Source organism: Ranitomeya imitator, chromosome 2, assembly GCF_032444005.1.
Source record: "Ranitomeya imitator isolate aRanImi1 chromosome 2, aRanImi1.pri, whole genome shotgun sequence".
Classification (NCBI taxonomy): Eukaryota; Metazoa; Chordata; class Amphibia; order Anura; family Dendrobatidae; genus Ranitomeya; species Ranitomeya imitator.
In genome coordinates this window covers 170,002,731-170,016,939 of record NC_091283.1, presented here as the reverse complement: position 1 = coordinate 170,016,939, position 14,209 = coordinate 170,002,731, and the positions used below count along the sequence as shown (strand labels likewise).

The following is a 14,209-nucleotide window of genomic DNA, read 5'->3' as shown; positions in this document are numbered from 1 at the left end:
GGGTCCGCTCATAGTCCTGATATGTGGACGCTCGCTATAAGGGAACACGCAGGGTCCGCTCATAGTCCTGATATGTGGACGCTCGCTATAAGGGAACATGCAGGGTCCGCTCATAGTCCTGATATGTGGACGCGCTCGCTATAACGGAACACACAGGGTTGGCTCATTGTCCTGATATGTGAACACTCGCTATAACGGAACATGCAGGGTCCGCTCATAGTCCTGATATGTGGATGCTCGCTATAAGGGAACATGAAGGGTCCACTCATAGTCCTGATATGTGGACGCTCGCTATAAGGGAATATGCAGGGTCCGCTCATAGTCCTGATATGTGGACGCTCGCTATAAGGGAACACGCAGGGTCCGCTCATAGTCCTGATAGGTGGACGCTTGCTATAACGGAACACACAGGGTTGGCTCATAGTCCTGATATGTGACCACTCGCTATAACGGAACACGTAGGGTCCGCTGTGTCCGTGCACTTACACTTCCCTCCCTCTTCCCTCAGATATGGAGACATGGTCCCGGACACCATAGCTGGGAAAATCTTTGGTTCCATTTGCTCGCTCAGTGGAGTGCTGGTGATCGCTCTGCCTGTCCCTGTCATCGTCTCGAATTTCAGCCGCATATATCACCAGAACCAGAGAGCTGACAAGCGGCGGGCGCAGCAGGTGAGGCCGCACCTGAGGTTTGCTTCACTTTTCTCTACAATTTCAGTACCACTTCTCACCATTGTGTCTTGCTGTAATATCTATAGACAGTAATGCAACAGTGCCCTCCTTAACCAAATATTTATCTGAAATGACAAGTCAATGTTGTCAATTATCGTCTCATTTTTGTTTCTTTTGCTTTTTGCAGAAAATCCGTTTGGCCAGGATTAGACTGGCAAAGAGTAACACGACCAACGCATTCCTGCGCTATAAGGAGAGCGGCGGCCTGGAGGTGAGGGCGGCACGTGGGAATAGGTAGGATGGAGGTAAACGTAAAAACCTACAAAGGAAACCAGAGTTTAGCTTTTTTTCCAGTTCTCTGCGCTAGTCCTGCATCTGAAATACCTGGACAAGACCTAGTGACCTGTTGGTGCTGCAAATAAAACCCTGCCTTTTTAACCCCTCAATGCTCCATGACAGCAGATTCTGGCTGTATTACACAGCTGGCATTAATGTCTAACAGCAGCAATCGGAGCTAGGTCACTCCGATTGCTGCTGTTATCCACTTGCCATGGTATCGCCATACTCACACGGGCCTGGAGAAGTTTACTGTGCTGTTGTTTTTTCCACTCAAACACCATAAAAAAAATAAAAAAAAACAAAACAAAAAAATAACAATTCGGAATTGCATTTTACAGAATTTGTCATTTTTTCTTACTTATCACTATATTATACGGTAAATTCAATTCCGCAATTCAAAACTACAACTCATCCTCCAAAAAACAAGACCCCATACGGCTACAAAAAAGTTCTGTCTCTTGGAGGGATATACTCGCTACAGAGCTGCTCTCTGACAATCAGCAGAATTATAAATGCAGCTCTGGATGTGACTAGAGCAAGATCTGATATAAGCCAAGGCACATAACGTTTAATCTGCATTTTTTTTTTTTACTGAAACATAATGTGCGAGAGAGAAGCTGTGAAGTCCTGCACTGCAGGGAAATCAATAGCGAAGGATTCGGCAGTGGGGACGGAATAAGGACAAGACGTTATATTGGCAGCTGGTATAGGAAGGAGGAAGGTGAAGAGATGTAGACGAGCTCTTAGGGCGAAATCGGAGCCTCCTCAGAGGTCAGAGAATGACAAAGAGAGGAGAAGAGGAAGATGAGGGATGACGCGAGGCAGGAATACAATGAAGAATAGCATTTACTAGCTGTCTCCTATCTGCGGCATGCTGGGAGTTGTAGTTCTGCGACCACCAAACTGGAGACCACTGCTATAGATCAATCTTCTCAAGCCTGTGGCAAAACTACAACTCCCGGCATGGGGTGAGATCACTGCTGTACATGCAGCTGCTCAGAAGTTCCAAAAGTTTCCTTAGAGGGGTTGTAAACTTTTGGGAACTTCTTTTTTTTTAACTTAAATGAATGTTTTTGGGGCTAAATATAATTTTTACATTAGGGTAACATTAAACATTTTGCATCATTTTTCTTTTACAGACCTTTTGTTTTCAGGCACATTCATCTGTGATGTGATCTGTGGGTATAAATCAGCTAAGAGAAGCTTAGAAAATGTCAGATAGGAGTTCGGAACTCCCCGTCAGACCGAGCTCACTGACGGACTCTCAGCTAGCTCATTCTACAGCCAGCAATAGGCCGAGCGACACAAGGAGGCTGGAGAAGGCAAAAGGTGAAATCTCTTTAATGAGATCCAACTGCAAAAATGACTCTTGGCCCCAAATACATGCATTTAAGGGCAGTCCCACACGTCCAGATAATTCCGGTACCGGAATTATCCGTGTCCGTGTGCCCGTGCATTTCTGTGGCACATCAGTGTGGCACACGTGTGCCGCCTGGGTACCACATGCACAGTGCAGGAGACAGCGCTAGAGATAAGCGCTGTCCCCTGCATCTGGTGCTGAAGCCGCCATTCATATCTTCTCTGCAGCAGCGTTTGCTGTAGAGAAGATATGAATAATCCTTTTTTTTTGTTTCTCGTGTTTAAAATAAAGATCCATGTCCCCACCCACCTCCCACCCCCTGTGCGCCCGCCCGCTGTTATTAAAATACTCACCCGGCTCCCTCGCTGGCGCTGCTTCCTGTCCTGGCCGCACCTTCTACTGTATGAGCGGTCACGTGGGGCCGCCCATTAGAGAAATGAATATGCGGCTCCACCCCTTTGGGAGGTGGAGCCGCATATTCTTGACTGTAATCGGGGGACCCACGTGACCGCTCATACAGTAGAAGCTGCGGCCAGGACAGGACACTGCGAGGGAGCCGGGTGAGTATTTTAATAACAGCGGGCGGGCGCACGGGGGGTGGGAGGTGGGTGTTTACATGGATCTTTATTTTAAACACGAGAAACAAAAAAAAAAAAGGATTATTCATATCTTCTCTACAGCAAACGCTGCTGCAGAGAAGATATGAATGGCGGCTTCAGCACCAGTGGGGGGGACAGCGCTTACTGTAGCGCTGTCTCCTGCACGGCACACGGACTGCACACGGACAACGTGTTTTACACGGACCCATTGACTTTAATGGGTCCGTGTAATCCGTGCGCTCCCACGAGCACTGACATGTCTCCGTGTTTTGCACACGGACACACAGTCCGTGAAAACACGCTGACATGTGCAGAGACACATTGATTTCAATGTATCTACGTGAGTCAGTGTCTCCGATACGTGAGGAAACTGTCACCTCACGTACCGGAGCCACTGACGTGTGAAACTGGCCTAAGTAAAAAAAAAAAAAAAATGTCGCCAAAGATGGACAAATCCTTTAATCCCTTCTCTCCGCAGCCAATTTTCGTTTTGCTCTTTTTTTTCTTCTTCTAAGAACCATAACTTTATTTTTCCCTCCCCACAGCTGTATGAGGCTTGTTTTTTGTGCTGTGCAGTGTTGAATGACATTGTTCATTTTACCACATGATGTACTGAAAACCGGGAAGAATATTCCAAATATGGTGAAATTGGGAATTAAATGCAATGCTGCCATGGTTTTTTTTTTTTTTTTTTTTCTGGAAAACATTGTACTAAAAGTTACTGTGATTCTCCAGGTCAGAATTAGGCCATGTTCACACCATCCTTTTTTTAATGCGGAATCGCCGCGATTTTCCCGCTGCGGGTCCGCAGCTGTTTTCCATGCAGGGTACATTACAATGTACCCTATGGAAAACAGGAACTGCTATGCCCACATTGCGGAAAATCACGAAAAAAGCCGCGCTGAATAGCGCGGTAAAAAAGAAGTACCATGTCACTTCTTTTTGCGGAACTGCAGCGGTTTTGCACCCATAGACCTCCATTGTGAGGTCAAACCCGCAGTAAAACCTGCAGATGAAAAAAATATCTGCGGGTTTTCTGCGGTTTGTGGTGCAGAACCGCTGCAGTGTGGCTGCCCCCCCGTGCCCCAATCCCACCCCCCCATGCTCCGATGTCACCCCCCCGTGCTCCGACGCCCCCCCCCGTGCCCTCATCTCCCCCCCTTATACTTACCCGGCCTCCCGATGTCCGTCCGGCCGTCTTCTCCCTGGGCGCCGCCATCTTGCAAAATGGCGGGCGCATGCGCAGTGCGCCCGCCGAATCTGCCGGCCGGCAGATTCGTTCCAAAGTGCATTTTGATCACTGAGATATAACCTATCTCAGTGATCAAAATAAAAAAAAATAGTAAATGACCCCCCCCCCCTTTGTCACCCCCATAGGTAGGGACAATAAAAAAATTAAGAATTTTTTTTTTTTTCCACTAAGGTTAGAATAGGGGTAGGGTTAGGGGTAGGGGTAGGGTTAGGGTTAGGGGTAGGGTTAGGGGTAGGGTTAGGGTATTTTCAGCCATTTTAACCCTAAAAACTTCCTAGAAAACACACAGACTCTGCATAGAAAACTGCATAAAAAAACGCATAAAAAAACGCATAAAGAAACGCACCAAAAAAGCACCAAAAAAAGGACCTGCGTTTTCTGCCAAGAGCTGCGGTTTTTAGTCCTGAAAAAAAAGGAGGGAAATCAGGAACGTGTGAACATAGCCTAATTATGGCGATAACAATCTTGCAAAGATTTTTTATTTTTTTAAGTAAATAAATTATTAAGAAATTTGTAAATAAATAAATATAAATAAACTAGATGGTGACCCGATTCTAACGCATCGGATATTCTAGAATATGCATGTCCACGTAGTATATTGCCCAGCCACGTAGTATATTGCCCAGCCACGTAGTATATTGCCCAGTCACGTAGTATATTGCCCAGCCACGTAGTATATTGCCCAGTCACGTAGTATATTGCCCAGTGACGTAGTATATTGCCCAGTAACGTAGTATATTGCCCAACCCCATAGTATATTGCCCAGTTACGTAGTATATTGCCCAGTTACGTAGTATATTGCCCAGTCACGTAGTATATTGCCCAGCCACGTAGTATATTGCCCAGTCACGTAGTATATTGCCCAGTCACGTAGTATATTGCCCAGTCACGTAGTATATTGCCCAGTCACGTAGTATATTGCCCAGCCACGTAGTATATTGCCCAGTCACGTAGTATATTGTCCAGCCACGTAGTATATTGCCCAGCGACGTAGTATATTGCCCAGTCACGTAGTATATTGCCCAACCCCATAGAATATTGCCCAGTCACGTAGTATATTGCCCAGCCCCATAGTATATTGCCCAGTCACGTAGTATATTGCCCAGTCACGTAGTATATTGCCCAGTCACGTAGTATATTGCCCAACCCCATAGTATATTGCTCAGTTACATAGTATATTGCCCAGCCACATAGTATATTGCCCAGCCACGTAGTATATTGCCCAGTCACGTAGTATATTGTCCAGTAACATAGTATATTGCCCAGCCACGTAGTATATTACCCAGCCACGTAGTACATTGCCCAGCTACGTAGTATATTGCCCAGCCACGTAGTATATTGCCCAGTCACGTAGTATATTGCCGAGTCACGTAGTATATTGCCCAGTCACGTAGTATATTGCCCAGTCACGTAGTATATTGCCCAGCCACGTAGTATATTGCCCAGTCACGTAGTATATTGCCCAGTGACGTAGTATATTGCCCAGTAACGTAGTATATTGCCCAACCCCATAGTATATTGTCCAACCCCATAGTATATTGCCCAGTTACGTAGTATATTGCCCAGTCACGTAGTATATTGCCCAGCCACGTAGTATATTGCCCAGTCACGTAGTATATTGCCCAGTCACGTAGTATATTGCCCAGTCACGTAGTATATTGCCCAGCCACGTAGTATATTGCCCAGTCACGTAGTATATTGTCCAGCCACGTAGTATATTGCCCAGCGACGTAGTATATTGCCCAGTCACGTAGTATATTGCCCAACCCCATAGAATATTGCCCAGTCACGTAGTATATTGCCCAGCCCCATAGTATATTGCCCAGTCACGTAGTATATTGCCCAGTCACGTAGTATATTGCCCAGTCACGTAGTATATTGCCCAACCCCATAGTATATTGCTCAGTTACATAGTATATTGCCCAGCCACATAGTATATTGCCCAGCCACGTAGTATATTGCCCAGTCACGTAGTATATTGTCCAGTAACATAGTATATTGCCCAGCCACGTAGTATATTACCCAGCCACGTAGTACATTGCCCAGCTACGTAGTATATTGCCCAGCCACGTAGTATATTGCCCAGTCACGTAGTATATTGCCCAGTCACGTAGTATATTGCCCAGTCACGTAGTATATTGCCCAGCCACGTAGTATATTGCCCAGTCACGTAGTATATTGCCCAGTCACGTAGTATATTGCCCAGTCACGTAGTATATTGCCCAGCCACGTAGTATATTGCCCAGTCACGTAGTATATTGCCCAGTCACGTAGTATATTGCCCAGTCACGTAGTATATTGCCCAGCCACGTAGTATATTGCCCAGTCACGTAGTATATTGCCCAGTCACGTAGTATATTGTCCAGCCACGTAGTATATTGCCCAGTGACGTAGTATATTGCCCAGTCACGTAGTATATTGCCCAACCCCATAGAATATTGCCCAGTCACGTAGTATATTGCCCAACCCCATAGTATATTGCTCAGTTACGTAGTATATTGCCCAGCCACGTAGTATATTGCCCAGCCACGTAGTATATTGCCCAGTCACGTAGTATATTGCCCAGTCACGTAGTATATTGCCCAACCCCATAGTATATTGCTCAGTTACGTAGTATATTGCCCAGCCACATAGTATATTGCCCAGCCACGTAGTATATTGCCCAGTCACGTAGTATATTGTCCAGTAACATAGTATATTGCCCAGCCACGTAGTATATTGCCGAGTCACGTAGTATATTGCCCAGTCACGTAGTATATTGCCCAGTCACGTAGTATATTGCCCAGCCACGTAGTATATTGCCCAGTCACGTAGTATATTGCCCAGTCACGTAGTATATTGCCCAGTCACGTAGTATATTGCCCAACCCCATAGTATTTTGCCCAGTCACGTAGTATATTGCCCAGTCACGTAGTATATTGCCCAGTAACGTAGTATATTGCCCAACCCCATAGTATATTGCCCAGTTACGTAGTATATTGCCCAGTTACGTAGTATATTGCCCAGTCACGTAGTATATTGCCCAGCCACGTAGTATATTGCCCAGTCACGTAGTATATTGCCCAGTCACGTAGTATATTACCCAGCCACGTAGTATATTGCCCAGTCACGTAGTATATTGCCCAGTCACGTAGTATATTGTCCAGCCACGTAGTATATTGCCCAGTGACGTAGTATATTGCCCAGTCACGTAGTATATTGCCCAGTCACGTAGTATATTGCCCAACCCCATAGTATATTGCTCAGTTACGTAGTATATTGCCCAGCCACATAGTATATTGCCCAGCCACGTAGTATATTGCCCAGTCACGTAGTATATTGTCCAGTAACATAGTATATTGCCCAACCACGTAGTATATTACCCAGCCACGTAGTACATTGCCCAGCTACGTAGTATATTGCCCAGCCACGTAGTATATTGCCCAGTCACGTAGTATATTGCCCAGTCACGTAGTATATTGCCCAGTCACGTAGTATATTGCCCAGCCACGTAGTATATTGCCCAGCCACGTAGTATATTGCCCAGTCACGTAGTATATTGCCCAGTCACGTAGTATATTGCCCAGCCACGTAGTATATTGCCCAGTCACGTAGTATATTGCCCAGTCACGTAGTATATTGTCCAGCCACGTAGTATATTGCCCAGTGACGTAGTATATTGCCAGTCACGTAGTATATTGCCCAACCCCATAGAATATTGCCCAGTCACGTAGTATATTGCCCAGTCACGTAGCATATTGCCCAGTCACGTAGTATATTGCCCAACCCCATAGTATATTGCTCAGTTACGTAGTATATTGCCCAGCCACATAGTATATTGCCCAGCCACGTAGTATATTGCCCAGTCACGTAGTATATTGCCCAGTCACGTAGTATATTGCCCAACCCCATAGTATATTGCTCAGTTACGTAGTATATTGCCCAGCCACATAGTATATTGCCCAGCCACGTAGTATATTGCCCAGTCACGTAGTATTTTGTCCAGTAACATAGTATATTGCCCAGCCACGTAGTATATTACCCAGCCACGTAGTACATTGCCCAGCTACGTAGTATATTGCCCAGCCACGTAGTATATTGCCCAGTCACGTAGTATATTGCCCAGTCACGTAGTATATTGCCCAGCCACGTAGTATATTGCCCAGCCACGTAGTATATTGCCCAGCCACGTAGTATATTGCCCAGCTACGTAGTATATTGCCCAGCCACGTAGTATATTGGCCAGTCACGTAGTATATTGCACAGCGAAGTAGTATATTGGCCAGCCAGGTTTGTCACAGGTGAAAAAATAAAAAATAAACATATACTCACCTTTCCGAGGGCCCCTTGTAGTCCACGGCAGGTTCCGGTCCCAGGGTTGGTATTAGCGCAGGACCTGTGATGACGTCGCGGTCACATGACAGTGATGTCCTGGCAGGTCCTTGTCGTGCAGGTGCGCAGGGCCTGTGATGACGTCGTGGTCACATGACCGTGACGTCATGGCAGGTCCTTCTGCCACCGGAACCTGCAACGGAAGATGGCGGCCGGCGCGAGCGCTACGGAGGGTGAGTATAGCAGGTTTTTTTTTTTAATTATTATTATTTTTAACATTACATTTTTTACTATTGAAGCCACATAGGGAGCTTCAATAGTAAAAAGTTGGGGACACACAGGGTTAATAGCAGCAGTAACGGAGTGCGTTACCCGCGGCATAACACGGTCCGTTACCGCTGGCATTTACCCTGTGTTAGGCCAGTCTCACACGTCCAGATAATTCCGGTACCAGAAAAATTGGTAAAGTTTAGCGCTGTCCCCTGCATGTGGTGCTGAAGCCCCATTCATATCTTCCCTGCAGCAGCGTTTGCTGTAGAGAAGATATGAATAATCGTGTTTAAAATAAAGATCCATGATCCCACCCCCTGTGCGCCCCCCCCCGCTGTTATTAAAATACTCACCCGGCTCCCTCGCTGGCTGACGCTGCTTCCTGTCCTGGCCGCACCTTCTCCTGTATGCGGTCACGTGGGGCCGCTCATTTACAGTAATGAATATGCGGCTCCACCCCTATGGGAGGTGGAGCCGCATATTCATGATTGTAATGGGCGGCCCCACGTGACCGCTCATACAGTAGAAGGTGCGGCCAGGACAGGAAGCAGCGCCAGCCAGCGAGGGAGCCGGGTGAGTATTTTAATAACAGCGGGGGGGCGCACAGGGGGTGGGCACATGGATCTTTATTTTAAACGCGATTATTCATATCTTCTCTACAGCAAACGCTGCTGCAGAGAAGATATGAATCGCGGCTTCAGCACCAGTGGGGGGGACAGCGCTTACTGTAGCGCTGTCTCCTGCACGGCACATGGACTGCACACGGACAACGTCCGTGTGCGGTACGTGTTTTACATGCACCCATTGACTTTAATAGGTCCGTGGTCCGTGTGCTCCCACAAACACTGACATGTCTCCGTGTTTGGCACACGGAGACACGGTCCGCAAAAAATCAATGACATCTGCACAGATGCATTGATTTCACTGTGTCTACGTGAGTCAGTGGCTCCGGTACGTGAGGAAACTGTCACCTCACGTACCGGAGCCACTGACGTGTGAAACCGGCTTTAGCAGTGACCGGAGGGGAGTATGCGGGTGACAGGCACTGACTGCGGGGAGTAAGGAGCGGCCATTTTCTTCCGGACTGTGCCCGTCGCTGATTGGTCGCGGCAGACATGACAGGCAGCTGGCGAGACTAATCAGCGAATGAATAACCGTGACAGAAGGACAGACAGACGGAAGTGACCCTTAGACAATTATATAGTAGATAAAATAAAAATAAAAAATATATATATATATATATATATATATACACATTTTTGTAATTGTGTCGCCCTGCAATTGTGTCACAGTGCGCTAAAAAGAGCCAGTAAGTGGAAGCAGCATCATGTTCCATGTAAAGAGAGTCTGTCATCAGGTTTTGCTATGTAATCTGAGAGCAGCATTATGTAGGGGCAGAGAGCCTGATTCCGGCAATGTAACACTTACTGGACTGCCTGGTGCAGGTTTGATGAAATCCCTGTTTTCTCTTGTAAATGTAGCAGTGCTTTAAATGCTGAGCTGTGTATAACCCCGCCCACACCCCTGATTGGCAGCTTTGTGTGCAGGTTTCCAATCCGTGATGGGGGCGGGGTTAAATATATTAGCCTGACTGGTTTGCACATGACACCTAGTCCGGCAGTGATAATCTACTGCTGATAAAACACTGATTGTTTTGAAATTAGAGCTCACAGCCTTATAAGTGACACATCTCTGGAATCAGGGTCTCTTTTCCTACATTATGCTGCCTGCAGATTAAATAGCAAAACCCTGCTGACAGGTTACTTTTAAATGCTTCTGTCAGAGATTGACAGTGGCGTTTAACGGCCATGGCTGGAGCTCATCTCCTCTGTTATTCACAGACGCCAGCTATTTGACATATCCAGAATCTGTCGTGTGTGGAGAGAGCCTGGCTCCTGAGCCTCCTCCACACACGATCACCCCCAAAATCACGTATAGGACCGGAGGGGATTCTGATCTCAGCGTGGTTTGCTTCTCTGCAGGAGGACACTGAAATGCACGCCCTCTGCGTGAAGAACCGCTCCGCCTTCGAGCTCCAGCATCACCATCTGCTGCACTGTCTGGAGAAGACCACGGTAAGAATCCATAGACGGACTTGTGTCTATAGTGTACACAGCGCACTCCTCAGCTCCCTCTAGTGGTGAGTACAGGTAGACAAAAAGTTATCCATTAATTCTGGTTCTAACAAGTTATAGGATGGGTCATAACTAGTATATCTGTGGGGGCATGATCGCTAACACCCCTCCCCCATCAGTCGTTGTTCTAGTGATCTGTGTGGGTCTGACCTACTCCGATCTTGTAGATTTGTGATTACTTGTCAAAACCGGCATACTCCTCTAAAAAGAGCATCTCAGCAGTTTTCTCCTTGCTCAGCCTCCACCTTTTGCTTCTGCTTTAGTCTTATATAGAACATAAGAAGTTTAACCACTGCAAGCGCTGGCTGTAATTTACCTTGCAGGAGTCATGGAGGAGGAGCCACTGGCAGAAGAGATTATGCTGCGCCTAATCCTGTGCTGTGGCTGGAATAAATCTTGCGTATGTACCGTTGTGTTATGGTGCATGAACAGAGAAACATGGTGTACAGGTGTCCTCTACTCGCTTCCAGCGCATGAGAGCAGCAGGCTGGCATCACTGGTACTATACACCCAGCTGCACTGGGACTAGAAGACAATGGCGCATGTGCAGGATTTACAATGGGCTCCAGAAGACATCTGTTGTACTCCTGGATCTCAACCAACCCAAACCGACGCAGGAAAGGCGCTACCGTGGCTCTTCTGCCAGCTGGCTCCGCCTCCATGACTACTACAAGGTAATTTACATACAGCATGTAGAGGAACACTTTGACTTGCAATTAGCTGACATGCCTCAGTTATTTGGAGGGGTCCACATGCTTGGGGCCATCTAGTGTAGGTGTCACAATCCGTTGCTTGTATCGCTGTCTCCTTCTCCTCTTCCTTCTTGTTCCCAGTGCCATGAATTCACGGATGAGCACACCTACAGTGAAGCGCTGATGACCGAGTCTATAGGGTATCGGACCAGCCGCAGCACCTCCGTCTCCTCCCAGCAGGGTCTAACGACATCTTGCTGTCCGCGACGAGCCAAGCGCCGTGCCATACGACTGGCTAACTCCACCGTCTCCGTCAGTCGTGGCAGCATGCAAGAGCTGGATACCCTGCATGTACAGAAGGGTCTCAGCCAGAGGTGAGCAAAAGCCGCGCTGGCAATACTGACAGTCTGTTTCCCACTTTTGTCAGTGAGAATGGAGCCTGATAATCTACTGGCTTCTCCTACTAACAGTGCTAACCACTGAGCCACCGTGCTGCCCGCACCTGTGTTGTGCAGTGTGGCAGTGCAGATGTGCACATTTCTTCACAGACCAATCCTGCGTGAGAATAAAATCACGGCGTGCGCACCAGTTACTTCCATGTGTCAGATGAGACTCATCCTGGACTATGGATGTGCAAAGAAAAAGAGATTTTATAGGGATCAACCACATAGTATCCAATCTTACCGGACACATTGGAAACTGTGAATAGTCAATAGCTGGTGCTGGCAAAAATGAAGAGTGCCCTCCAAAAATCAGTGCCAGAAAAAAGTGCCCCCCATGAATAGTGGCAGAGGGTAAGTGCCTCCATGAGCAGTGCTAGCCAGAATCCCTCACATAACCATTGTTAGCCAGAGAGTGGCCCCCCAACTGGCGCACAGTGGTGTCAGCATAGAATGCCCCCTCAAATTAGTATATACTGTACACAATAGATTACATCCGATACATAGTGTATAAGGCTGGGTTCACATTGCGTTAACAGCAGCCGGTTCAACACATACGTTAACGGGCTGCTGTTAACACTAGTGCCGGTATGGCAGCACGCTAGCGCAGATAGAGCATCTCGTAGCTCTATCTGTGCTAGCGGTGACGGACCCGGAAACGCTGCAGCCCACGTCCCAGGGTCCATCACTCAATGACGGCACATCGCTAGCGCACGCCCAAATGCGTCCGACATTGGATTCAATGGCGGCGTTAATGGACTACGTTACACCGCGTTATGCCACAGTGTAACGTCATCCGTCTAACGGACGGGTTCAACGTAATGTGAACCTGGCCTAAGACGGTAGAATAGATGTTTTATCAAGTATGGCATGGTATACTGTATGTATACCCAAAAGAAGACTAAGGGTATGGGCACACGTCCGGATTTCTTGCAGAAATTTCATGAAGAAAACTGGAAATTTTCTGCAAGAAATCCGCATTTTTTTTTGCGTTTTTTTTAGCATTTTGCAAGCGAAATTAGCTTGCAGAATGCTAAAGTTTTCCAAGCGATCTGTAGCATCGCTTGGAAAACTGACTGACAGGTTGGTCACACTTGTCAAACATAGTGTTTGACAAGTGTGACCAACTTTTTACTATAGATGCTGCTTAAGCAGCATCTATAGTAAAGGATAGAATGTTTAAAAATAATAATAAAAAAAAAAAATGGTTATACTCACCCACAGACAGCCGATCTCCTCAGCGGCGTCCGTTCCTATAGATGGTGTGTGTGTGCAGGACCTTCGATGACGTCACGGTCACGTGAGCGGTCACATGAGCGGTCACGCGACCAATCACAAGACGGCGACGTCATCGCAGGTCCTTCACACAGAGCATCTATAGGAACGGAAGCGGCAGCGTGCACCGATGAGAGGCGGGAGGACTCCGGGGCCATCAGAGGGTGAGTATATCACTATTTTTTATTTTAATTCTTTTTTTTTTTACCAATTATATGGTGCCCAGTCCGTGGAGAGTCTCCTCTCCTCCACCCTGGGTACCAACCGCACATGATCCGCTTACTTCCCGCATGGTGTGCACAGCCCCATGCGGAAAGTATGCAGATCAATGCACTCCTAGGTGTGCGGAATCCCTGCAATTCCGCAAATTTAATGAACATGTTGCTTTTTTTTCCGCAATGCGATTTTTTTCGCGAAAAAAAAAGCAACATTTGCACAAGAAATGCGGAATAGACTGTAAATAATAGGAGGCATATGTAAGTGGTTTTTTTCACATTTTTTTCGCGTTTTTATCACGTTTTTATAGCAAAAAAAGTGAAAAAAATGCGAAAAATACTGAACGTGTGCACATGGCCTAAAGGAATAATAATGCACCTGTGATAAGCAAATAAATAAGTGGCTAAAGATACTTTGAAACTGAGAAAACCTTTAAAAATAGCACTTAGCCCAAAGGGAAAAATAGATAGTTTTTATTAGTTGATAATTACAAAAAGGTTAAGGCTATGTGCACATGTTCAGGATTTCTTGCAAAAATTTCCTGAGCAAAGCAGGACATTTTCTGCAAGAAATCCGCATGCATTTTTTGCGTGTTTTTACTGCGTTTTTGGTGCATTTTTTTTGCGGATTTTTCCAGAGGTTCCCAATG

At 46.7% G+C, this 14,209-nt stretch overlaps 1 protein-coding gene across 1 annotated transcript in view; it reads left to right on the top strand.

The window, feature by feature from the left end:
• KCND1 (potassium voltage-gated channel subfamily D member 1) overlaps positions 1–14,209 on the top strand; it is a 110,732-nt gene that overhangs the window by 49,173 nt on the left and 47,350 nt on the right. The window contains exons 3-6 of the mRNA XM_069747937.1: positions 509–671; positions 859–942; positions 10,785–10,877; positions 11,771–12,003. Coding sequence (XP_069604038.1) covers positions 509–671; positions 859–942; positions 10,785–10,877; positions 11,771–12,003 — 573 coding nt within the window. The remainder of the gene's footprint in view (positions 1–508; positions 672–858; positions 943–10,784; positions 10,878–11,770; positions 12,004–14,209) is intronic.